At 44.3% G+C, this 27,147-nt stretch overlaps 2 protein-coding genes across 3 annotated transcripts in view; one reads left to right on the forward strand and one right to left on the reverse strand.

Annotated features, from left to right (window-relative positions):
• Window positions 1-1,827: 1,827 nt before the first annotated feature.
• adcy8 (adenylate cyclase 8 (brain)) overlaps window positions 1,828-27,147 on the reverse strand; it is a 71,844-nt gene continuing 46,524 nt past the window's right edge. For both annotated transcript variants that reach the window (XM_079347300.1, XM_079347299.1), the window contains 5 exons: window positions 7,638-7,796; window positions 5,004-5,150; window positions 4,416-4,508; window positions 3,589-3,703; window positions 1,828-3,234 (listed from right to left, as the gene is read on the reverse strand). In XM_079347300.1, coding sequence (XP_079203426.1) covers window positions 2,735-3,234; window positions 3,589-3,703; window positions 4,416-4,508; window positions 5,004-5,150; window positions 7,638-7,796 — 1,014 coding nt within the window. In that variant the 3' untranslated portion in view covers window positions 1,828-2,734. The remainder of the gene's footprint in view (window positions 3,235-3,588; window positions 3,704-4,415; window positions 4,509-5,003; window positions 5,151-7,637; window positions 7,797-27,147) is intronic.
• Window positions 9,227-21,060, forward strand: LOC306827157 (uncharacterized protein; the record flags this gene model as incomplete). Its single annotated transcript, XM_079348826.1, has 4 exons — window positions 9,227-10,446; window positions 14,148-15,821; window positions 17,703-17,811; window positions 19,651-21,060. The coding sequence occupies 4 exons, from the start codon at window positions 9,227-9,229 to the stop codon at window positions 21,058-21,060; spliced, it is 4,413 nt and encodes a 1,470-aa protein (XP_079204952.1).

Here is a 27,147-nt window from a genome sequence, read left to right on the forward strand (position 1 = left end):
CTTGAGACACTTTTTAAAGATTCACAGTTTAAAATCGTCTTCACTTCCTGTTTCCTCACTTCCCTGTCCTCCCCCCTCAAATTGCTCACAGAGCTCCTCCCCCCTTTCTCGACCCTCTGTGTTTATGAATACTGCACTTCACAGAAGGATTTCATCCTGCGTCTCTTTGGTTCAGGATCTGACATTCCCGGGTACGAAGTCCTCCTGGTCCCGACAGGGTCACAGCACGTGACAGCTGATTGGACAGCAGGACGGATGATCAGTGAAACCTGTCAGCCTGAAACTCTCCTCAGTGTCTCCTTAGCTTCTTCTGCCATCTAGTGGACGTTTGCTGAAACTGCAAGAGGTCTGTCGTTTAGTGCATGTTCTCTGTTTGCTCAAAGACCGGACCCACGGTCTCAGCTGGATCAGGATCTGAAACTCTCCTAGTTTGTGACTGTGACGAGCGGCACACACAAACACAAATATAAAAGATTTAGCTTTCATAACTTCACCCAGAATATCACCTCTTTTAAAAACGTCCAACGTCTTCACCGCTTTTACAACGACTGAGGGGTCATTGGGCGAGAGCAGGGGGGGGGGGGGGGGGGGGGGGGGGTCTTGTCTCGGTCTGGATCCCTAAACGTCCTGGTCTTGTCTCGGTCTGGATCCCTAAATGTCCTGGTCTTGTCTCGGTCTGGATCCCTAAATGTCCTGGTCTTGTCTTGGTCTGGATCCCTAAATGTCCTGGTCTTGTCTCTGTCTGGATCCCTAAATGTCCTGGTCTTGTCTTGGTCTGGATCCCTAAATGTCCTGGGTCTTGTCTCTGTCTGGATCCCTAAATGTCCTGGTCTTGTTCTCGGTCTGGATCCCCTAAATGTCCTGGCCTTGTCTTGGTCTGGATCCCTAAATGTCCCTGGTCTTGTCTCTGTCTGGATCCCTAAATGTCCTGGTCTTTGTCTCGGTCTGGATCCCTAAATGTCCTGGTCTTGGTCTCAGTCTGGATCCCTAAATGTCCTGGTCTCGAATCTGTCTGGATCCCTAAATGTCCTGGTCTTGTCTCGGTCTCGGAGCACTCTGGTCTTGGATGTGTCTTGGTCTCACTTGGTTTGGTTCTTTAAACACCAGAAGACCCACAGACATTAGGTCCCAGCTCTGTGGCTTCCTGGACTCAACAGGTGTCCTTCCCTCAGAGACCACACCTGTCCCGTCCTCACAGCTGAGCAGAGACAGACGATGGGGTCCGTCTCTGATAATCAGCCCTAGTTCAGCTCTCAGCAGCTCGCTCGGAGAGCAGATGGTTCAGCATCATCCAGCAGGTGTCTGCTGTCACACGCTCGTCTGAACATGAGCGAACATCAAAGGCTTTCCAAGAAAACTGCAGAAGAAGAAGAAGAAGAAGAAGAAGAAGAAGAAGAAGAAGAAGAAGAAGAAGAAAGAAGAAGAAGAAGAAGAAGAAGAAGAAGAAGAAGAAGAAGAAGAAGAAGAAGAAGAAGAAGAAGAAGAAGAAGAAGAAGAAGAAGAAGAAGAAGAAGAAGAAGAAGAAGAAGAAGAAGAAGAAGAAGAAAGAAGAAGAAGAAGAAGAAGAAGAAGAAGAAGAAGAAGAAGAAGAAGAAGAAGAAGAAGAAGAAGAAGAAGAAGAAGACTTCTCTGAGATTGTCCTCTGATTCAAAGTGGATCCCAGCTGTCACTGGGGCGAGGGGGCGGGGTTTACATCCTGGACCAGCCAATCACAGAGCGGACATGGAGAGACAGACATGTCCATGCACGGGGAGATAAAGCTGTAGAACCATGAAAGCTAATAAAGCGGAGCTCACATGTTTGATAATAACGCAGCAGAGACTTAAATACAAAATTAGACCCCTTTTTTATTGTGTTCTCATATATAAAAGAAATACAAAAAAGAAACATCGACACGGGACGAGGTCGGAGCGGGAACGGGACTCTGGGTGTTTGGGGGGGGGGGGGGGGAAGGGGGGGGGGGGGGGGCGACATAAAAATGGGAAGTGAAACGACGGGAGGAACGTCACACAGTCCGTTTGGGGGGGTTCAGTCAAAAAAGACATCGACATATGAGGGCGGGTAAAATCTGTCCTGTCCCTCCTTCCTTCCCCCTCCTCCTCCTCCTCCTCCTCCTCTTCATCATCATCATCCTCGCCCCACAAACATTCATCGCGAGCAGAGCTGCGTCAGGAGGCAGAAATCAACCTCACTTGGTCGAGTTAAACCTGAGTGGGCGGAGCCAGAAGCGTGCGTAACAAAGCGGCAGGATTTCGACCTGGAATCACCTTTTTGATGGCGTTCAGGATGTTGGAGCCGTGTTACCGCGGAAACCACAGTTTGGACACGTTAGCTCAGGTGAGCTAGCGTACCGTGATGCCTTCACTGTCTCTGGGATTTTTAGGATTTAGAAACGCTTTTTTTTTTTTTTCAACGCATTAACAGAAGCTTGTTCGGGGTTTTAAAAATGGACGACTGGTGAAGTTTTCAAAAAGTGTTAACGGGACTGAATTCGTGTGAACGAGCAGAATCAAGGCGTCACAACATCCTGATAAACGTTTGAAAAGTTCCCTCTCATCCTTTAAACACAAGTTCTTCATAGATTTGTGGAATTTTTCCAGTTACAGTTTTACCGCTTGCTGATTGGTCAGAATTGAATAAGACAATTGTTGCCTGATATCGTGACCCGTCAGCTGCTCAGGTTTCACTCCCCCCCCTCCCCGACCAGCAGCTCTGCCTTTGACGAATCGGCTCTTCACGACAGCTCAGTCTTATCCGCTGCTTCGGCGTGATGCCCCCCGCCCCCCTCGGAGCCCCCGGGCGCTAACAACGTCCTGCGGTTGTAGTGGTGGTGGCCCTTCATGATGCCCGAGTTGTTGTTCTCGTTGAGGATCTGCTTCTGCTTCTGCCTGTTGAGCGACTGCACCAGGCCCAGCACCACGGCGGCCAGCGAGTACTGGCCCGTGATCTTGCGCGGCTGCATGATGAGCGGGTTGGGCTGCACGCGGCCCAGCAGGAAGTGCGTTCGGATCTTGCCCTCCTGCTCGCTGATGCCCTTCACGTAGATCTCGCCGCGGTACTCGAAGGCGAAGCCGCGCTCCTTCAGGATCAGGTAGGTGTCCTCGGGGACCTGGATCTTCCCGCTGACCCCCGTGCTGTCCATCCGGCTCGACAGGTTCACCGTCTTCCCCCAGATGTCGTACTGAGGCTTCTTCGCTCCGATCACGCCCGCCACCACCGAGCCGTGCGCCATTCCTGAGACGGACACACACAGGAGGTTATGACCGCACACGCTAAGACACGTTAAGACACACTCACACGTGTTCACACACGTTCACACACACTCACACACGCTCACACACACGTTCACACACGCTCACACACGCTCACACACACGCTCACACACGCTCACACACACGCTCACACACACGCTCACACACGCTCACACACACGCTCACACACACGCTCACACACGCTCGCACACGCTCACACACGTGCACACACACGTGCACACACACGCTCACACTGCAAGTTTCAAACACACGAAGAAGAAGAAGAAGAAGAGGAAGAGGAGGAAGAGGAGGAAGAGGAGGAAGAGGAGGAGCTCACCGATCCTCAGCTCAAAGTTGTTGAACGAGTGTTTGTTGATCTCCTGGATGCTGTCGTTCAGAGCGATGGCAAAGTCCGCCAACGCACACAGGTGACCCCATTTATCTTCACACTGCTGCAGGAGGAAGAGGAGGAGGAGGAAGAGTGTGAGTCAGGAGGAAGAGGAGGAGTGTGAGTCAGGAGGAAGAGGAGGAGGAGGAAGAGTGTGAGTCAGGAGGAAGAGTGTGAGTCAGGAGGAAGAGGAGGAGTGTGAGTCAGGAGGAAGAGGAGGAGGAGGAAGAGTGTGAGTCAGGAGGAAGAGGAGGAGGAGGAAGAGTGTGAGTCAGGAGGAAGAGGAGGAGGAGGAAGAGTGTGAGTCAGGAGGAAGAGGAGGAGGAGGAAGAGTGTGAGTCAGGAGGAGGAGGAGGAGGATGATGAAGAGTGTGAGTCAGGAGGAAGAGGAGGAGGAAGAGTGTGAGTCAGGAGGAAGAGGAAGAGTGTGAGACAGGAGGAAGAGGAAGAGTGTGAGACAGGAGGAGGAAGAGGAGGATGATGAAGAGTGTGAGTCAGGAGGAAGAGGAGGAGGAAGAGTGTGAGTCAGGAGGAAGAGGAGGATGATGAAGAGTGTGAGTCAGGAGGAAGAGGAGGATGATGAAGAGTGTGAGTCAGGAGGAAGAGGAAGAGTGTGAGTCAGGAGGAAGAGGAGGAGGAAGAAGAGTGTGAGTCAGGAGGAAGAGGATGATGAAAAGTGTGAGTCAGGAGAATGATGAAGAGTGTGAGTCAGGAGGAAGAGGATGATGAAGAGTGTGAGTCAGGAGGAAGAGGAGGAGGATGATGAAGAGTGTGACCTGTTTCTCTGGAGACAGACCGGACACGGTCATGTAGGTGCTGCCGATGGTTTTGATCTTCTCGATGTCCACGAAGCGTTCCTCCCCGAGCAGCTGAGACAAGACAGGAGGAGAGCCTTCATCATCATCATCATCATCACATGACCAGCTGGGACACATCATGTGACCTCACACATGTGACCTCACATCATGTGACCTCACATCATGTGACCTCACATCATGTGACCTCACATCATGTGACCTCACACCAGAACCAGTTCTTGTAACAGAGCCCAAAATATGAATGTAACAGTAAAATAATTTGTTGTTTTGAAACAGCTCGAGCTGAAGTCTGACTGGAAGACAAGTCCAGTTAGCAACGTTAGCACTAGCGCTAGCTTGGTTACGTCTGCCACAGAAACAGAAGTGAAAAACGTCTAACGGAGGACGTCACGTCTGCATTTAGAACAGGAAGTGTCCATGTGAAATAACCTCCTGATTCCTCTGCAGCTCTGTTGTGGACCGCTCCGGGAAGAAGACGGTATGTTCTCATCAGGAATAAAGATAGGAAAATAGGAAATAGGAAAAGTAGGATGTGTGCAGCCTCACCTCGTCAAAGTCTGCGATGATCTCGTTGAGGAGCCTGAGGCACTCCACTCCCTGGTTGTTCATCTCCGTCTGAGAGTAGAAGTCGGCGAAGCCCGGGATGGACGCGAACATGACGCCCACCGAGTCGTAGGACTGCGAGTACAGCTCCTGTGGACACACACACACACACACATACACACACACACACACACACACACACACATCAGACAGCGCCCGTGGACGTAGATCTCTGATTTGTCTGGAAGTGTGAGTTTAAATTTAACGACAGTTTGAACACAACAAAGGGTTAAAACGCACTTCCAACCGACTTGGAAAATATTCAACATCTCTGAGCAGATCAAAAGATTCAACATGAAGATGAGTGTGTGGCTCTTCATCCATCCTGCAGCTTCAACAAGACAACAATCCCCATCAGTCACATCAAACAGAAAACTGTCGTGTGATTGGCTGACGTCACGTGTTATTGTTTCACTGTAGTGTTTATATGTTTCATCACAGCAGACCAACAGCTCTCCTGCTTCCTGCTTCCCTCTCCGCTGAAGTCATGTGACTTTGAAGAAGGTGTAACACCTGTGAAGCATCTCTCTCTCTCTCTCTCTCTCTCTCTCTCTCTCTCTGTGATGATGACAGACACCTGAGCCTGTCAGGGACACAAACAACCACATGTGCTCCATGTTTTAAGAGAAGCCATCACAGCCTGTTTCCTGGCTGCTGCATCCAGCGACGTCTGCAGGCTCACTCACTCACTCAGACACCAGCTGTTCTCTGCGGCTGCACTTCACAACGCTCCACCACCAGGGGGCAGTGTGGGCACATGCAGCTGTTGACACAGGGCGGCGTGTCTCCACATACTGATGTCACATGTAATCATTCATCACGTCATTGTGGGAATGTTTTAATGAGAGGGCAGGAAACGCCACACCTCGTGTCCTCGTGAAATATTTTATATTCATTTACTCTCTCTCTCTCGCTCTCTCTCGCTCGCCCTCATTGTGTATTCTGCTTGACTTCTCATTGTAATGACTCACGAGTGACAATAAGCGTCTGACTTCCTGGCTCACATTATGCACGCTTAATGAGCTCAGTCAAATGTCAAAGCCTCAGAGTGAAAGTTGGTAAAAGTCAAACTCCACTCCTTTATTGCTTCTTCATCCGTGTGGCGGCGTGTAAACGTTCTGGACGAGTGAAGAATCAGCAGCAGGATAAAGATGAAAGTGTCCTAAACACACGCTGGAATGATTTCTTGTGTGTGCTGTGAACCGTCACTGATGTTTATTCATCATCGTCTTCTTCTCCTTCTTCCTTTCATTGATTGTAAATGCACGAATCAAATCCTGCTGTGAACCCCTAAACATGAATAACCACATAACCACACTCTTTTCAAACTGGCTTTCAGACACGTCTCAGTTAAGAGACTTTTGACTTGACCTTAAATATAACAGTTCTAATTTGAGACTTTTTCAGGAGTTATCCGCCGGGATCCTAATTAACCCTGAAGATGATCGACCCTTCTTTAGAGGTGTTAGCATCCAATAATGGCCCAACACTCCAGCCTCGACACAAACAGGCTGATGAATAATGTAACGAGTGATTAGCAGACAACATCTCACATTTCTAATCGTGTCCTTTTTAATTAGGAGCACAATGATATCAGCCCTCCTCTCCCGACATTCATAATTCATCGGCTGCTCGCCCTTGTTGTCCGGGAGGCGACGGACGATGGGAGGATTGGATAATGAGCTCGATGAGGAGAGACGAGGTCTGCCAACAATGCTAAGATGGTGCACCAGGAGGATTGAGCTGAACTTCAGGTGAAACAGATTCTACCTATCTGTGCATTAGCTGCACGACTTTCTTCGTTTGGAGTCGTAAGGAGCCGGGGGCGAGCGAGGGGCGGGGTTACACCCCTGGACCTGTCAATCACAGAGACGGACAACCAGCCACATTCACACCTAAGGACTCGAAGCTAACCAGCGTGTGTTTGGAGTGTGGGAGGAAGCTGGAGAGAAGCCACGCCATGCACGGGGGAGAACGTGCAGACTGCACACAGAGAGGCTCCTGACAGACGGGGATTCAAACCAGCAACCCCCTCACTGAGAGGCTAAGCTAACGCCAAACTCAGCTGGTGACTCACACTTCTCTCTGTTCTCTCTCACATTCACACCCCTCTATTTCAGCCCTGCTCAGAACAGGCTGTTTCTGTGTCTGTAGCTTTAAATATGTAAATGAGCTGTGTCTGACCACGCCCCCTCTCTCTGGAAGGGCTCGGGTGTACTCGCTGCTTTCTGGCTCCATGTCCTATTGTTTACGGTGAGAAGGCAGACTCAGAGGGCAGAACAAACACCTAGCTGTGGGAGGGTCACCCACCTGGGGGAGGGGCTACTGCCCTTTGTGATGTCATGAAGGGAAAATCTCCAAACGGCCTGTTTGAGCAGGCAGAAGACGGAGAGGATGGACTTTTCTCATCTTTGGGGGGTTTGGAGACAGACTAGAGACACATGCTGAAGTGTGTTTTGAATAATACTCGACCTTTAAACTCAACTAAATGAATACATTCCTATTCTCCTTCCTCCCCGATGCTTCCCGCTCTGTCCAATCAAAGAAAAGGCAAAAGCGACTGTGTTTGGCGCTCACCTCGTTGTCCCGGTCCTTCTCCAGGAAGTGTCGGGCCACGTGGCTGGGCAGGATGTTCCTCAGCATGTTCTCATTGTGTTCTCGGAGCTCCTTCATCTCGTTGATTTCCTCTTTGGCCTGAACGCGCCACAGGAAGTCCAGCCGGGCCGTGTACTCCAGCTGCCAACAGACGGAGCAGCAGACAGTTAGAACACCAGGGCGTCAAAGTGAACGTACAGTTTGTCTTTGTACAGCAACGTGCACAAACATGTCCAGTTATCACCAACGACCTCAGGAAACCCTTTACCCTTTAATAAGTCTTTTACTCATGTGGAGACGTCAGAGTTGGTGCCTTGCTCAAGGGCACACCTGCAGTACTCGAGGAGTGACCAGGCACCTCTCCAGCAACTTGAAGCGGCTAATTCAAGTCCCTACGGGCTGAGCGACTTGTTGATGAACCTGTTAGCTGGAGCTCCGTTTGTCAAACAGAGACGCTCTGAACTGGATCGCACTTTATAAATAAAAGATGTTTTAGAGAGTTTCATGCAAAGCTTTCCGGGGATTTAAAAAGGATGTTTCGTTCTGCTGACAAATCTGCAGGAGCTCAACAAACACATCAACTCTTTGTGACCCTGAAAACTGCCAAAATAAAAAAAACAAACATTTTAAATATAAATCAGAAATGTGTATTCGTTGCTGTAAAACAGAAAATCTCTGCTCCTCTTTTTTCTCACACGATGTTTCAGGCTGACGTTAGACTTTGCTCATGGCTCAGATATGACTGAGGTGAAGTGGAAGTCTGAGATAGTAAAAATGAATTTCAGGGAGGATGGGCGGATAGAAACGATGGGTGAAAGCATTCAAGATTAATCCTGGGATCAAATAGTCCTTTAACAAAACTGCCATTTAATTTTCTTCTTCTAAGGAGTGAATCGTGCAGGGCTGCAGGGGAGGGAGAAACTAGGAGACTGTGGGCGGTGCAATAAAGGAAGTTGAACAAACAGGATACACATGTTCACTGATTACTCTCCGACAGGTCAGAGGCAGGAAGATCATGATGTCAGAAACATTCCCAGAGGGACCAAACAGCGTGAGATGAATGCCATTAAAACATGTTAACATGATGTGAGTTTTAAAGGATTATTAAGCTGTATTAAAACGATCCTCATTGAAGCAGACTGAACTTTAAGGACTGAAGAAGAGCTGATTTCAGAAACAAGAAAACCTTCTCCAAACTCTCTGATTCAAACAAGAGTTCATCTTCTACAATCTGAGCTGAGAAGTGTTTTTAAAAGAGAAATGTTCTCTGTTGTAAACTAGTCTCTCTCTCTCTCTCTCTCTCTCTCTCTCTCTCTCTCTCTCTCTCTCTCTGCTCCTCGTCCTGGAACCAATCAGAGCTTGTTAACCCCTCCCTCTTCTTCCTGCTCTCACAGCCAGCTCCACTCTGACTCTGTCTTTCCTGGTTCCCTCCCCTTCATATCAACAAGTTGAGTATGGGTGTAACCAACAAGAGCTGCACAGTCACTGAACAAACACATGCTGTGTAGATCAGAGGGGAAACTAGTCTGATTTAAGTGAAACTCAGACAGTCGTTGTGACAGAGAGGAGAAATGGCGCAGAAAGGAGTTCAGCTAGACCAGGAGGCATTCTCTTGTTCCATCTGTCTGGATCTACTGAAGGATCCGGTGACTATTCCCTGTGGACACAGCTACTGCATGAAGTGTATTAAAAGCCACTGGGATACACAGGATGAGAAGAGAGTCTACAGCTGCCCTCAGTGCAGAGAGGACTTCATACCGAGGCCTGTCCTGAGGAAAAGCACCATGTTAGCAGATTTAGTGGAGGAGCTGAAGAAGACTGGACTCCAAGCTGCTCCTGCTGATCTCTGCTATGCTGGACCTGAAGATGTGGCCTGTGATGTCTGCACCGGGAGGAAACTGAAAGCCTGTAAGTCCTGTCTGCAGTGTCTGGCCTCTTACTGTGAGAATCACCTCCAGCCTCATTTTAAAGCAGCTCCATTAAAGAAACACAAGCTAGTGGAGCCCTCCAAGAAGCTCCAGGAGAACGTCTGCTCTTGTCATGATGAGGTGATGAAGATATTCTGTCGCACTGATCAGCAGTCTATCTGTTATCTCTGTTTACTGGACGAACACAAAGGTCACGACACAGTCTCAGCTGAAGAAGAAAGGAGCGAGAAGCAGAGAGAGCTCGAGGTGAGTCGACAAAACATCCAGCAGAGAATCCAGGTCGGAGAGAAAGATGTGAAGCTGCTCCAACAGGAGGAGGAGGCTATCAATGGCTCTGCTGATAAAACTGTGGGGAACAGTGAGAAGATGTTCACTGAGCTGATCCGTCTCATGGAGAAAAGACGCTCTGATGTGAAGCAGCAGGTCAGATCCCAGCAGCAAACTGAAGTGAGTCGAGTCAGAGAGCGTCAGGAGAAGCTGGAGCAGGAGATCACTGAGCTGAAGAGGAAAGACGCTGAACTGGAGAAGCTCTCACACACACAAGATCACAACCAGTTTCTACAGGACTACCCCTCAGTGTCAGCACTCAGTGAATCTACACACTCATCCAGCATCAAGATCCGTCCTCTGAGGTACTTTGAGGACGTGACAGCAGCTGTGTCAGAAGTCAGAGATAAACTACAGGACGTCCTGACAGACAAATGGACAAACATCTCACAGACGCTGACTGAAGTGGATGTTTTACTGTCACAACCAGAACCCAAGACCAGAGCTGAGTTCTTACAATATTCATTTGACATCACACTGGATCCAAACACAGCACAGACACAGCTGTTATTATCTGATGAGAATAGAAAAGTAGTGTTAGTGAGGAAACATCAGTCTTATTCTAGTCACCCAGACAGATTCACTGGATGGTCTCAGGTCCTGAGTAAAGAGAGTCTGACTGGACGTTGTTACTGGGAGGTCGAGAGGAGAGGAGGAGTTTGTGTAGCAGTCACATACAAGAATATCAGCAGAGCAGGGAGAGCAGATGAATGTGTGTTTGGACGTAATGACAAATCTTGGGAGTTAGATTGTGACAACAACAGTTATGACTTTTGGTACAACAATGTCAGGACTCCTGTCTCAGGTCCTCGGTCCTCCAGAGTAGGAGTGTACCTGGATCACAGAGCAGGTATTCTGTCCTTCTACAACATCTCTGAAACCATGACTCTCCTCCACAGAGTCCAGACCACATTCACTCAGCCTCTACATGCTGGACTCGGGGTTTATGATGATGGAGACTCTGCTGAGTTGTGTAAACTGAAATAGACAGAAATCATGAAGGAGACAGATGTTTAACTTGCTGCTTGTTGATGTGATGGTCGTCACCTGTCAATCAAACTTTATGGGCGGTACTTTGACCTCTTCTCGTCTGTTCTGTAAATGTTTGAGTGTCTTTAAGTGACGCTCCTTCCTGTGTCTGTTTAGCCGTGGACTCTTTCACTGCTCACCATGACTTTTGTTCACCTGAACTGACATTTCTCTGTGTGAAAACATCAACTTCTCTCTGCTCTCCATGTTTGATTATTTGTATTCATACATTTATATGCTGTTGTTTCTGTTCTGATTCAGAGCCTGAAGGGACGGTGAGCACAAAGGGACAAAATGAGTTGAGTTTAATTATAAGAATCAGAAATATAAGGAGTCAAATCTAAGTTTTCTGAAGGTGACGGAATACAAATCATGAAGTTTTGAAATGGACATTTTGACAAAGCTATTAAATCTATGTTGGAGATTATTTGTTCTTGTTAGCCAAATTATATAAATCTGAATTTGTTTTTCTTTAGATTTTGTTTCTATACTAATGAAGGTATGTTAACAGATTACATGTAATTCTATGATGCCAAAGAACATTTGACCAAAAGGACTGTTGGGCGCTGGTGGCACAGCGGCAGCGCACGCGTCCCATGTAGCGAGGCTATGCTCCTCGCGCGGGCAGCCCGAGTTCGCGTCCAGCCTGTGGCTCCTTTCCCGCATGTCTCTCCCCGAGCTCTCCCTGATTTCCGACTCTATCCACTTTCCTCCCTCTATAATAAAGGCGAAAAAGCCAAAATTAAATCTTAAAAAAAAAAAAAAAGGGGCTGATGATGAAAATCAGTCATTTCGTACAACTCGGGTACATTTACATCTGTCTGAATGTTGATCCATGTACACTGTCCCTTTTCAAATAAACACAAACGCTGAGCGCTACTCTGGAAATCAGTTTCTTGAACTTCATCTGGATGGTTTTTTCAGTTCTACATTTAAATAGCTAAAGCCTCTTCACAAATCAAAGATTATATACCATCATTAAATGTCCTGTTTCAAGTCGTTGCTGTAAGTCAGACTTGTTTAACAAATGAAAACGCAGCCTCTGATCTCGTTTTAGTAGGTTTTAATATTCACAATTTAAATATTTAAAGAAAAGGGGCGGAGTCTGGCTTTTTATGTACAGAAAGGTCTGACTTGAAATTGATTTCACTAAAATGTAGAGTTACATAAACAGAATGCCTGTTTCTTGCATCGATTCATTGATTAATATTATTGTTGATATTTTCAGAAAAGTAAGTGATGAGAAACTTTGTGGTGACTTCAACATTGATTTCATAAAGTAGAATGAACATGAATGGACTACAGATCATTGTAATTGAATGGTTTAGTTTTGGCCTCTGGTCTCTTAAAGACAAACCCAACCAAAGAGAGTTCTTACTCTAAATGATCAGAAAGGCTTAAAGGACTGTATTTAAATGATCCTCATTGAAGCAGACTGAACTTTAAGGACTGAAGAAGAGCTCATTTCAGAAACAAGAAAACCTTCTCCAAACTCTCTGATTCAAACAAAAGTTCATCTTCTACAATCTGAGCTGAGAAGTGTTTTTAAAAGAGAAATGTTCTCTGTTGTGAACAAGTCTCTCTCTCACACACACCGCTCCTCTTCCTGGAACCAATCAGAGCTTGTTAAACCCTCCCTCTTCTTCCTGCTCTCAAACACAATCAGCCCCACTCTGACTCTGTATTTCCTGGTTCCCTCCTCTTCAGCTCTACAAGTTAACCCTTTACAGGGCACTCATTGAAATACGTTGAAATTCAAAACTTCAACCTCATAGTGTCATTCAGGGACATAACAGACGACATTTTTCAAAAATTATAATTGTAATAAACATTGACAATGTTACCATATTTGGTTCAAATGCCAAAATAGCAGGATAAGTGACGTAGGGTGATCTCTTCTGATTGGCTGAGTAAGAATCACATGCTTCTCGACCTTACTGAGGTGCAGAAGGGTGGCCATAAGTTATGTTTGTGGAAATTACCAAAAATAGTCACTTGCCCTATAAAGTGTTGAGACTCAGACAGTCGTTGTTAAAGAGAGGAGAAATGGCGCAGAAAGGAATTCAGCTGGGTCAGGAAACCCTTTCTTGTTCGATCTGTCTGCATCTACTGAATGATACGATGACTGTTCCCTGTGGACACAGCTACTGCATGAACTGTATTAAAAGCCACTGAGATAAAAGGAGATGAGAAGATTTATATATGTCAACCACATGACCTGTCAGGTGACCTCAGGGGTTGTGTATATGTGGAAGTGTGTCTCCTCACTTGTTCATGTCTGATGAAGGGCGAGGGCCTGAGACGTCACATGTGGTTATCATTCCCATTAAATGTTAAATGGAGCAGATTCTGGTGTGCAGACTTTGTCTTCCTCTGTCTTTAAGAGCGACTGTAACAACCAGATTTCCCCCTGGGATTCATAAAGTGTTTCTGATTCCGAGTGATTTTCCCTACCGGACCCTGACTGGTGGATGATTCCAGAGCAGAGGGGCCTGTTATCAAACATCTTGCTGAGACTCCTCAGATATCAGGACCATGTCAGGCCTGAAGGTGGTATCAGCTATAATGTCCAGTAACCTCAGCTGTCTCCAGATGCATTGTTTTTTAAACCAGTAGAACAGGTTAAACTTTTACAATTTGTAAGTACTTAGGCTTTCTCGAAGTTGGTCAGAATACCACTCTGCTGTTAGAAGCCCAATCAATGTCTGTGATTGGTCAAATGGTGTAAACTCCGCCCAGATTCTTGAATTTCCCTCGGGATCAATAAAGTATCTATCTATCTATCTATCATTTATGTGAAAACTCTGAAGGAAACCCTCCATTTATGTATTTATCCATTTTCTTTTTTATACCATGTTGTGTAAATGTTTTTAAAATTATCTTTTGTCTTAAGAAATGAAACAGTGTCCTCGCTCAAGTCCAACTATTACAACTGTTTGTTGTTTTTGAGACACAAGCTGTCTCTTTAAAAAGCTGGTGTTTAAGAAATGCGGTCAAACCTGAACCTCACCCCATTTAAATATTTCTCTCCTCCCCCCCATCACAGACCTGCAGGTATGAGGATGGGTGTGAACTATAAACTGTGAATTACTGGAACTGAAAAATCTCATTCAGTGCAGCAAGTCAACAAGAGCAGACGGTTGTTGTCCATCAGAGCTCTGACTGTGTTTCTATCCAGAGAAAGAGGAACTGTTTAACCGTCCCTGAGAGGAGAAATGGCTCAGAGAGGAAACCAACTGGACCGAGAGAAATTCTGCTGTTCCATCTGTCTGGAACTACTGAAGGATCCTGTGACTACTTCCTGTGGACACAGCTACTGCATGAAGTGTATTAAAAACCACTGGGATACACAGGATGAGAAGAGAGTCTACAGCTGCCCTCAGTGCAGACAGGACTTCATACCGAGGCCTGTCCTGGTGAAAAGCACCATGTTGGCCGATTTAGTGAAGGAGCTGAAGAAGACTGGACTCCAAGCTGCTCCTGCTGATCTCTGCTATGCTGGACCTGAAGATGTGGCCTGTGATGTCTGCACCGGGAGGAAACTGAAAGCCTGTAAGTCCTGTCTGCAGTGTCTGGCCTCTTACTGTGAGAATCACCTCCAGCCTCATTTTAAAGTACCTCCATTTAAGAAACACAAGCTGGTGGAGCCCTCCAAGAAGCTCCAGGAGAACGTGTGCTCTCGTCATGATGAGGTGATGAAGATGTTCTGTCGCACTGATCAGCAGTCTATCTGTTATCTCTGTTTAATGGACGAACACAAAGGTCACGATACAGTCTCAGCTGCAGCAGAGAGGAGCGAGAAGCAGAGAGAGCTCGAGGTGAGTCGACAAAACATCCAGCAGAGAATCCAGGTCGGAGAGAAAGATGTGAAGCTGCTCCAACAGGAGGTGGAGGCTATCAATGGCTCTGCTGATAAAACAGTGGGGAACAGTGAGAAGATGTTCACTGAGCTGATCCGTCTCATGGAGAAAAGACGCTCTGATGTGACGCAGCAGATCAGATCCCAGCAGCAAACTGAAGTGAGTCGAGTCAGAGAGCGTCAGGAGAAGCTGGAGCAGGAGATCACTGAGCTGAAGAGGAAAGACGCTGAACTGGAGAAGCTCTCACACACACAAGATCACAACCAGTTTCTACAGGACTACCCCTCAGTGTCAGCACTCAGTGAATCTACACACTCATCCAGCATCAAGATCCGTCCTCTGAGGTACTTTGAGGACGTGACAGCAGCTGTGTCAGAAGTCAGAGATAAACTACAGGACGTCCTGACAGACAAATGGACAAACATCTCACAGACGCTGACTGAAGTGGATGTTTTACTGCCACAACCAGAACCCAAGACCAGAGCTGAGTTCTTAAAATATTCATGTGACATCACACTGGATCCAAACACAGCACACACACTGCTGTTATTATCTGATGGGAACAGAAAAGTAACATTAATGAGAGAACATCAGTCTTATTCTCATCACCCAGACAGATTCACTGGTTATTGGCAGGTCCTGAGTAAAGAGAGTCTGACTGGACGTTGTTACTGGGAGGTGGAGAGGAGAGGAAGAGTTTGTGTAGCAGTCACATACAAGAATATCAGCAGAGCAGGTAGGTCAGATGAATATAGGTTTGGATGTAATGACAAATCTTGGGTGTTTGATTATGACAACAACAGTTATGACTTTTGGTTCAACAATGTCAGCACTCCTGTCTCAGTTCCTCGGTCCTCCAGAGTAGGAGTGTACCTGGATCACAGAGCAGGTATTCTGTCCTTCTACAGCATCTCTGAAACCATGACTCTCCTCCACAGAGTCCAGACCACATTCACTCAGCCTCTACATGCTGGACTCAGGCTATGTTATGATGTTGGATCCTCTGCTGAGTTGTGTAAACTGAAATAGACAGAAGTCATGAAGGAGACAGATGTTTAACTTGCTGTGTTTCAAATCTTCAACTTGATTTTTATTCTTGCTTGTTGCTGAGATGTGATGGTCGTCACCTGTCAATCAAACTTTATGGGCGGTACTTTGACCTCTTCTCGTCTGTTCTGTAAATGTTTGAGTGTCTTTAAGTGACGCTCCTTCCTGTGTCTGTTTAGCCGTGGACTCTTTCACTGCTCACCATGACTTTTGTTCACCTGAACTGACATTTCTCTGTGTGAAAACATCACCTTCTCTCTGCTCTCCATGTTTGATTATTTGTATTCATACATTTATATGCTGTTGTTTCTGTTCTGATTCAGAGTCTGAAGGGACGGTGAGCACAAAGGGACAAAACGAGTAAAAAAAAAAAAAAATCTAAAATCCAAATCTAATTCAATGTACAGAGATTTGATAAACTGTTGATGATCATGTTAAAAGAACATCTTAAGGTAGAAAATCATTTGGGTATCAACTTACTGGAGGCCGTAAACGCCGCTGACATCTTTTTTAACATCCTGTGAGTGACGGCTGTGAAGCATGTGACGACAACTAAACCCACGTCGACTTTAAATGTTGTGTCTGCCTTTTTTTGGGGTTATTTTCTTTATTAATCAAAAATGAGTTGAGCAATATATGTACACATTATATTCAGGGGGTTTTTTTGCGATACGTTCTGATAAGTAACTGTTGGAGCGATGATTGTGTATGACGTTTGCAATAAAGTGATCAAAAAAAAGCAAGAGCAATACCCTCATCCTTTCAGAATAAGAGCCTTGTGTGCAGTGTTGTAAAAGCTTCATGTTCACAGGGCTGATGATGTCATCGCTGCTGAGTCGGGACGGGAAGATGAATCGGTTAATTATCAACTCAAAAGTGTCAAGGTTCACATCGGTGCTCTGAAAAATGAATCTCAGTAACATGGCGAGATGGTGCGTTCAAGATATGGCATAGTGAAGGCTTGAGATGGTTTGATGATCTGTTCTTTGATAATCAATTTGCATGTTTCTCTCAACTAAGTGATGCCTTTGCTGTCCCTAAAATGGGAAGTTCAGGGTTTGATTCCACGTTTCCCTTCTGAGCCACCTGTCAATCTATTGATACTTTTCTCTCTGTCAAACCAATATCACAAGGGATAATGTCTATACAACCTTGTATCTAAATATGGCTGCTATTAGAACAGCTTGGGAACAGGATTTAACCCTTTGACGCATCATGCTCTCCTGCAGGTTAAAGTAGTTCATCTCATTCATATATCTAAAACCAAACTGGCTGCCATGTATCCTGATGTGCACCCTACTTGTGATAAATGTAAAGGTGCTCCTGGCTCAATTTTGGACATCATTATTCAGAACTATGTCAGAGATACTTCACCACCAGTTACAGCCAACTCCTTCGACCGCTGTCTTTGGTCATATCTCCAGATCTTCTTACGTTCTGGAAAGTAACGTAAGGAGGGTTGGACTATATGAAAACAATCCTCATTGAAGCAGACTGAACTTTAAGGACTACAGAAGAGCTCATTTCAGAAACAAGAACATCTTCTCCAAACTCTCTGATTCAAACAAGAGTTCATCCTCTACAATCTGAAATGAGAAGTGTTTTTAACAGAAAAATTTTCTCTGTTGTAAACAAGTCTCTCTCTCTCACACACACCGCTCCTCTTCCTGGAACAAATCAGAGCTTGTTAACCCCTCCCTCTTCTTCCTGCTCTCAAACACAGCCAGCCACTCAGACTCTGTATTTCCTGGTTCACTCCCCTTCAGCTCTACACGTTAACCCTTTACAGGGCACTCATTGAAATTCAAAACTTCAACATCAGAGTGTCATTCAGGAAATGAGTCACTCAACCTATAAAGGGTTGAGACTAAGACAGTCATTGTTACAGAGAGGAGAAATGGCACAGAAAGGATTCAGCTGGGTCAGGAAACCCTTTCTTGTTCGATCTGTGTGGATCTAGTGAAGGATCCGGTGACTGTTCCCTGTGGACACAGCTACTGCATGAACGGGACCAGGTAGAGGGATTTTTCTAGAAGGGGAGGGGGAGTATCTCTTTAGACAAACCCTGTTTGCAACGCAATTGTCCTCATATACCACCTTTAAATGTACTTCTAGAGAATCAAAGACAATGAAGGCTTGTGATGGGGGGAGGGGCAAAGAAGAGAATGTTCCATAATGTGGAGAACCTTCTGTGAGCTCAAACACTAGGACAAACCCTGTTTGGGAAGAACCGTGACAATAAAGAAGTTCTCACCTATTTATTTTCTTCAAGTCAACATCTCGGACATTCTGTTAATTGATTAAGTTCTTCCCGTATGCAGATGACAGAAGGACTTCCTGAACAGTTTTGCCAGTGTGCATGTGTTCAGAAAAATGTAGACCATCAGATCAGCACATGTGCCATTGGTGCACCCAGGAAGTAAGGTTTACCTGAAGCTAAAGCTAGCTAAAAAGTTAATTTCGTCAAGGTCTCAATGTGTATTTTTATAAATATCAACCAAACAATTCAAAGACGAATATTGCATGTCAGTGCACTGACCTGTCACTTTTGTACCAGAGCTTTTCATGTTTACTTGTTAACCCTGTCCGACTAATCACCTACTGTAACTCCACAACCCAAAACATTCCCATCTTCAATTACAATTTTTTAAATGGCCCCAATTCATTTCAAACAAAATGTCAGACTCAAATTTGATCTCAGAGGTAAACTCCTTTCCTAATGAGTCAGTGAAACAAATGTTTGTCTTCTTAAGCAGGTAAACTGTCAGATAAGTAACAGTCCAGCATTGTAATGATCTCAAGTGTCAGAGGCATGTCCATGTTAGAAGCTCAGTGCTGGTGTGCTCTGATTAAAAAGGAAGCAAATCATAATGCTTCCTGAAAACATGAAGCCAAACCTAATGGTCACATCTATGAACAACCCCACCCATTACAACAGCATAACATGAAACTCAGGGATTGATCAGCACAGCACAGTCCTACTAGACGGAAACATCTAATGATCAGTGAAGAAGAGAACCAGAAAGAGAAGAGTTAGAAACAAGTCAAAAACTAATGGATGAGCACATAGCTAAATGCTGTCTCGTGTCCCTGAGATGTGAACTTTGAGATCCGGGAAAATTCATGGTCCACATTAGGAAGATTATTGGTGAATGATTTATCTTAATACAGGGATATAAATCTGTTATGACTGATTTATTATTATCCATATCTGTGGAGAAATGTGGTTTTATGATACTTAAAGCTGTATACTGTAGTGACATGGTACATTTATATAATGAACAAAGAGCAAATATTAAACCATAACAAAGTTCTTCAACAGGCCTCTTGGAGATAAAGACATGAAACAAGATTACAAAACAGTTTTTTCTTCTTCAAACTTCTGAATAATAGTCTGAATGAAATTTAATGTGTAACTGTTGAGAGCACAATGTCCTCTCTCTGAGTCCAAATACTTTTACTGCATACTGTAAGTCTCAGGTAACACACCCTGTATATTACCTCTCTAAATAACTGATATCTCTTCACCCACAGTGAACTCTGATCCATTGAGACAACACTCTGCTCCCTCCCCATCATAAAAAAAACAGAACAGAGTGAATTACTGGAGCTGAAAAACTTCATTCAGTGCAGCAAGTCAACAAGAGCAGATGATTGTTGTCCATCAGAGCTCTGACTTTGTTTCTATCCAGAGAAAGAGGAACTGTTTGACCATCACCATCACTGAGAGGAGAAATGGCTCAGAGAGGAAACCAACTGGGCCGAGAGAAATTCTGCTGTTCCATCTGTCTGGAACTACTGAAGGATCCTGTGACTAGTTCCTGTGGACACAGCTACTGCATGAAGTGTATTAAAAACCACTGGGATACACAGGATGAGAAGAGAGTCTACAGCTGCCCTCAGTGCAGAGAGGACTTTATACCAAGGCCTGTCCTGAGGAAAAACACCATGTTAGCAGATTTGGTGGAGGAGCTGAAGAAGACTGGATACAAGGAGAACGTCTGCTCTCGTCATGATGAGGTGATGAAGATATTCTGTCGCACTGATCAGCAGTCTATCTGTTATCTCTGTTTAATGGACGAACACAAAGGTCACGACACAATCTCAGCTGCAGCAGAAAGGAGCGAGAAGCAGAAAGAGATCGAAGTGAGTCGACAAACCATCCAGCTGAGAATCCAGGACGGAGAGAAAGATGTGAAGCTGCTCCAACATGAGGTGGAGGCTATCAATGGCTCTGCTGATAAAACAGTGGGGAACAGTGAGAAGATGTTCACTGAGCTGATCCGTCTCATGGAGAAAAGACGCTCTGATGTGAAGCAGCAGGTCAGATCCCAGCAGCAAACTGAAGTGAGTCGAGTCAGAGAGCTTCAGGAGAAGCTGGAGCAGGAGATCACTGAGCTGAAGAGGAAAGACGCTGAACTGGAGAAGCTCTCACACACACAGGATCTCAACCAGTTTCTACAGGACTACCCCTCAGTGTCAGCACTCAGTGAATCTACACACTCATCCAGCATCAAGATCCGTCCTCTGAGGTACTTTGAGGACGTGACAGCAGCTGTGTCAGAAGTCAGAGATAAACTACAGGACGTCCTGACAGACAAATGGACAAACATCTCACAGACACTGACTGAAGTGGATGTTTTACTGTCAGATCCAGATTACATGACCAGAGCTGAGTTCTTAAAATATTCATGTGACATCACACTGGATCCAAACACAGTAAACACAGAGCTGTTATTATCTGATGGGAACAGAAAAGTAACACGAGTGAGTAAACATCAGTCTTATTCTAGTCACCCAGACAGATTCACTTATTGGTGTCAGGTCCTGAGTAAAGAGAGTCTGACTGGACGTTGTTACTGGGAGGTGGAGAGGAGAGGAGTTTGTGTAGCAGTCACATACAAGAATATCAGCAGAGCAGGGAACTCAGATGAATGTTTGTTTGGACGTAATGACAAATCTTGGAGGTTAGATTGTGACAACAACAGTTATGACTTTTGGTCCAACAATGTCAGGACTCCTGTCTCAGGTCCTCAGTCCTCCAGAGTAGGAGTGTACCTGGATCACAGAGCAGGTATTCTGTCCTTCTACAGCATCTCTGAAACCATGACTCTCCTCCACAGAGTCCAGACCACATTCACTCAGCCTCTACATGTTGGACTCTGGGTTTATGGTTATGATGGAGACACTGCTGAGTTGTGTAAACTGAAGTAGACAGAAGTCATTAAGGAGACAGATGTTTAACTTGATGTGTTTCAAATCTTCAACTTGATTTTTATTCTTGCTCGTTGTTGAGATGTGATGGTCGTCACCTGTCAATCAAACTTTATGGGCGGTACTTTGACCTCTTCTCGTCTGTTCTGTAAATGTTTGAGTGTCTTTAAGTGACGCTCCTTCCTGTGTCTGTTTAGCCGTGGACTCTTTCACTGCTCACCATGACTTTTGTTCACCTGAACTGACATTTCTCTGTGTGAAAACATCAACTTCTCTCTGCTCTCCATGTTTGATTATTTGTATTCATACATTTATATGCTGTTGTTTCTGTTCTGATTCAGAGTCTGAAGGGACGGTGAGCACAAAGGGACAAAACGAGTAAAAAAAAAATCTAAAATTCAAATCTAATTCAATGTACAGAGATTTGATAAAGTGTTGATGATCATGTTAAAAGAACATCTTAAGGTAGAAAATCATTTGGGTATCAACTTACTGGAGGCCGTAAACGCCGCTGACATCTTTTTTAACATCCTGTGAGTGACGACGTCATGGAAACAACTAAACCCACGTCGACTTTAAATGTTGTGTCTGCCTTTTTTTGGGGTTCTTTTCTTTATTAATCAAAAATGAGTTGAGCAATATATGTACACATTATATTCAGGGGGTTTTTTTGCGATACGTTCTGATAAGTAACTGTCTGGAGCGATGATTGTGTATGACGTTTGCAATAAAGTGATCAAAAAAAAGAAAGAGCGATACCCTCATCCTTTCAGAATAAGAGCCTCGTGTGCAGTGTTGTAAAAGCTTCATGTTCACAGGGCTGATGATGTCATCGCTGCTGAGTCGGGACGGGAAGATGAATGGGTTAATTATCGACTCAAAGGTGTCGAGGTTCACATCGGTGCTCTGAAAAATGAATCTCAATAACATGGCGAGATGGTGCGTTCAAGATATGGCATAGTAAAGGCTTGAGATGGTTTGATGATCTGTTCTTTGATAATCAATTTGCATGTTTCTCTCAACTAAGTGATGCCTTTGCTGTCCCTAAAATGGGAAGTTCAGGGTTTGATTCCACGTTTCCCTTCTGAGCCACCTGTCAATCTATTGATACTTTTCTCTCTGTCAAACCAATATCACAAGGGATAATGTTTATACAACCTTGTATCTAAATATGGCTGCTATTAGAACAGCTTGGGAACAGGATTTAACCCTCCGACGCATCATGCTGTCCTGCAGGTTAACGTAGTTCATCTCATTCACATATCTAAAACCAAACCGGCTGCCATGTATCCTGATGTGTACCCTACTGATTAATGTAAAGGTGCTCCTGGCTCAATTTTGGACATCATTTTTCAGAACTATGTCAGAGATACTTCACCACCAGTTAGAGCCAAATCCTTCGACCGCTGTCTTTGGTATATCTCCAGATCTTCTTACGTTCTGGAAAGTAACGTAAGGAGGGTTGGACTATATGAAAGCAATCCTCATTGAAGCAGACTGAACTTTAAGGACTACAGAAGAGCTCATTTCAGAAACAAGAAAATCTTCTCCAAACTCTCTGATTCAAACAAGAGTTCATCCTCTACAATCTGAAATGAGAAGTGTTTTTAACAGAGAAATGTTCTCTGTTGTAAACAAGTCTCTCTCTCTCACACACACCGCTCCTCTTCCTGGAACCATTCAGAGCTTGTTAACCCCTCCCTCTTCTTCCTGCTCTCAAACACAGCCAGCCACTCAGACTCTGTATTTCCTGTGTAACGAATATTTTTCATCTGATCAGATCCAAGAGGAGCCTGACGGTCCTCTGGAGAGGCCGGAGGCCCTCATCTTCACTCTCCACCAGATGTCCTCACACAACTCAACTTTATGATCCTCCTCCCTCTCTGCTTTCGACAAGACCCTCAGTTTGAACCCTTCAAACCTGAAATCATAAAGGCTATCGCATCTCATGTAAACATTTTCAAAGGGCTTCATTACGCAGAAAACATATGGAACCACATTTTCTTCCTTCGTTAAGAAATCGTATTGACACTTTGGAAAACACTTCTGCCACGAACCTCTGATTTGCAAGACAACCCTAATCTCACAGGAATGTCTGAACTTGGACTGAACCCCATTAAAATGAAGGGAGACCATATGCCTTCATTTTCAGATGTATCTTAAATAACATGTATGTTTCATTTTCATATGTATAATCTTTCTAAGGACATTTCAACTAACGTTGTCTTCCAAACCAGACTCAGATCGGACAATCTATCACGAAGCTATTAAACAATTGGGTTATCATTTGAAGTCACTGCCTCGGTTCAAAGATTGTCATGGAGCACCAGTGCCATCTAGTGGTTCTTTTAAATCAATGTTTTATTCAACAGACAGGACATCAATTCTACGCTTAAAAGTTGTTGCATTCATGGTCTGATATTATGTTTCGTTTCAGTTTCATGTCTGTACATGTTGTTTCATTGTTTACGTAGAATTAAGAACTCTGGTATGGTGTTTTGGTTTACGTTAGTTTAATTGCAGAACTTTAGAGTCATGTTTCAGCCCGCCCAGAGACACATCATCCGGAAGGGGCATGGTATCCTCAGCACTCTATTAAAAAGGCCGTGCAGCCGTCATATCTCCGGCTGGTTCCCGTAATTTCGCTGTTAATTTTTGTGGAAGTTTTTCTTTTGTTCTACACTCTGACTTTTGTTCGAGATATATGATTTTTGGACTTAGTGCTTCTTGTTTGCTTCAATATTTACATGTTTAAGGGACATCCTATTGAGGCTCGGCGCAGCTTCGAACTGAAAGTTTCGTCTGGAATTTTTTTTTGATTTTTATCTCCAAGCAATTGACTCAAAACGACTCGTTACTTTAACTACTGGATCGGCCAATTCAGTGGGCAAGTTGATGATCGTTTATCATCAAACTGTTTTTTTGGACATTCATCCGAGCTGGGGAAAGCTGGCGGAACGCACCGAGACACCTCTGGGTTCATCGCTAAATCGACTCCGACCTGTTCACTAAGGTGGACCACGGGCAGTAAAACTGGACAGGATCTTCTCAGAAATCCCCTCTCCAAATTACAGTACCAGTGGGCGGACTCGTTTTTCAGCGAATACAGTAAGATATTCAACAGTTTGGTTGTTGCTCAGAAATAAGTGTCGAGAGTATCCTTCGTTTGAAATCTCCCCCCTGGCTCTATCCACCGTAACATAGTTCCACTCTCTTCTTGTATGTTTTATTTTTGTTTTCGTTCAATAAAATTCTGATCCGAATCTAGTCAATAGTTTTGGTTAGACAGACGTAAACATAGTACCATACTGAATTGGTTAAGATAGTATATGTCATCTCTGGTTTTTTTTTCATATATATCTGATGCTCCTTTAAGATCGTTCATTTCTTTGTTCATCCTTGTTCATTAAAAAATAATCACGTATAAAATTCAAAGGTGTGTTCGTGTTGATTCACAGTGGTTGAACGTTTTGAGAATTCATAACTTAGATTTGAGACTGATTAAAATAATAATTCCATGAATTTGTTGATTTTTCATAATTAGCCAAGTTTATTAATTTTCCATAATTAATAAAATCGTTCCTGGTGAGCCAGGTGGTGCCCTTCTTCTTACGAGGTGTGTTAATCTATTTAACACATTAATATTAATGATAGTTTTCCGCAACACCTGGTTCCCTCCCCTTCAGCTCTACACATTAACCCTTTACAGGGCACTCATTGAAATTCAAAACTTCAACCTCAGAGTGTCATTCAGGGGTCTAACAGAACTTTATTTCTGTCACAACATTTTTTTAAAATTGTAATTGTAATAAACATTGACAAAGTTATCATATTTGGTTCAAATGTCACAATAGCAGGGTCGGTGACTTAGGGTGATCTCTTCTTTTGGCTGAGTGAGGATCATATAATTCTCGACCTTACTGAGGTGCAGAAGGGTGGCCATATATAATGTCTGTGGAAATGAGTCACTCGACCTATAAAGGGTTGAGACTCAGTCATTTTTACAGAGAGGAGAAATGGCGCAGAAAGGAGTTCAGCTGGGAAAGGAAACTCTTTCTTGTTCGATCTGTGTGGATCTAGTGAAGGATCCGGTGACTGTTCCCTGTGGACACAGCAACGGCATGAACGGGACCAGGTAGAGGGATTTTTCTAGAAGGGGAGGGGGGAGCATCTCTTTAGACAAACCCTGTTTGCAAAGCAATTGTCCTCATGTACCACCTTTAATTGTACTTCTAGAGCATCAAAGACAATGAAGGCTTGTGATGGGGGGAGGGGCAAAGAAGAGAATGTTCCATAATGTGGAGAACCTTCTGTGAGCTCAAACACTAGGACAAACCCTGTTTGGGAAGAACCGAGACAATAAAGAAGTTCTCACCTATTTCTTTTCTTCAAGTCAACATCTCGGACATTCTGTTAATTGATTAAGTTCTTCCCGTATGCAGATGACAGAAGGACTTCCTGAACAGTTTTGCCAGTGTGCATGTGTTCAGAAAAATGTAGACCCTCAGATCAGCACATGTGTTATTGGTGAACCCAGGAAGTAAGGTTTACTTGAAGCTAAAGCTAGCTAAAAAGTTCATTTCGGCAAGGTCTCAATGTGTATTTTTATAAATATTAACCAAACAATTCAAAGAAGAATATTGCATGTCAGTGCACTGACCTGTCACTTTTGTACCAGAGCTTTTCAGGTTTACTTGTTAACCCTGTCCGACTAATCACCTACTGTAACTCCACAACCCAAAACATTCCCATCTTCAATTACAATTTTTTAAATGGCCCCAATTCATTTCAAACAAAATGTCAGACTCAAATGTGATCTCAGAGGTAAACTCCTTTCCTAATGAGTCAGTGACACAAATGTTTGTCTTCTTAAGCAGGTAAACTGTCAGCTAAGTAACAGTCCAGCATTGTAATGATCTCAAGAGTCAGAGGTATGCCCATGTAAGAAGCTCAGTGCTGGTGTGCTCTGATTAAAAAGGAAGCAAATCATAATGCTTTCTGAAAACATGAAGCCTAACCTAATGGTCACAACTATGAACAACCCCACCCATTACAACTGAAACATGTCATGATAAGTGAAGAAGAGAACCAGAAAGAGAAGAGTTAGAAACACGTCAAAAACTAATGGATGAGCACAGAGCTGAATGCTGTCTCGTGTCCCCTGAGACGTGAACTTTGAGATCCGGGAACATTTATGATCAACATTAGGAAGATGATTGGTGAATGATTTATCTGAATAGATGGATATAATCTGGTATGACGGCTTTATTGTTATCCATATCTGTGGAGAAATGTGGTTTTATGACACTTAAAGCTGTATACTGTAATGACATGGTACATTTATATACTGAACAAAGATCAAAGATTAAACAATAACAAAGTTCTTCAACAGGCCTCTTGGAGATAAACACATGAAACAAGATTACAAAACTGAACGATGGATTTGAAAAAAGGAAGCAATAACTGTTTTTTCTTCTTCAAACGTCTGAATAATAGTCTGAATAAAATCTAATGTGTAACTGTTGAGAGTATAATGTCCTCTCTCTGAGTCCAAATACTTTTACTGCATACTGTAAGTCTCAGGTAACACACCCTGTATATTACCTCTCTAAAGGACTGATACCGCAGTGAACTATGATCCATCCAGACAACACTCTGCTCCCTCCCCTTCATCAAAAAACAGAACAGAGTGAATTACTGGAGCTGAAAAACTTCATTCAGTGCAGCAAGTCAAACAGAGCAGACGATTGTTGTACATCAGAGCTCTGACTGTGTTTCTATCCAGAGAAAGAGGAACCGTTTGACCATCACCAGCACTGAGAGGAGAAATGGCTCAGAGAGGAAACCAACTGAACCGAGAGAAATTCTGCTGTTCCATCTGTCTGGAACTACTGAAGGATCCTGTGACTACTTCCTGTGGACACAGCTACTGCATGAAGTGTATTAAAGACCACTGGGATAAACAGGATGAAAAGAGAGTCTACAGCTGTCCTCAGTGCAGAGAGGACTTCATACCGAGGCCTGTCCTGAGGAAAAACACCATGTTAGCAGATTTGGTGGAGGAGCTGAAGAAGACTGGACTCAAGG

Source organism: Symphodus melops (assembly GCF_947650265.1).
Source record: "Symphodus melops genome assembly, chromosome: 7".
Taxonomy (NCBI): Eukaryota; Metazoa; Chordata; class Actinopteri; order Labriformes; family Labridae; genus Symphodus; species Symphodus melops.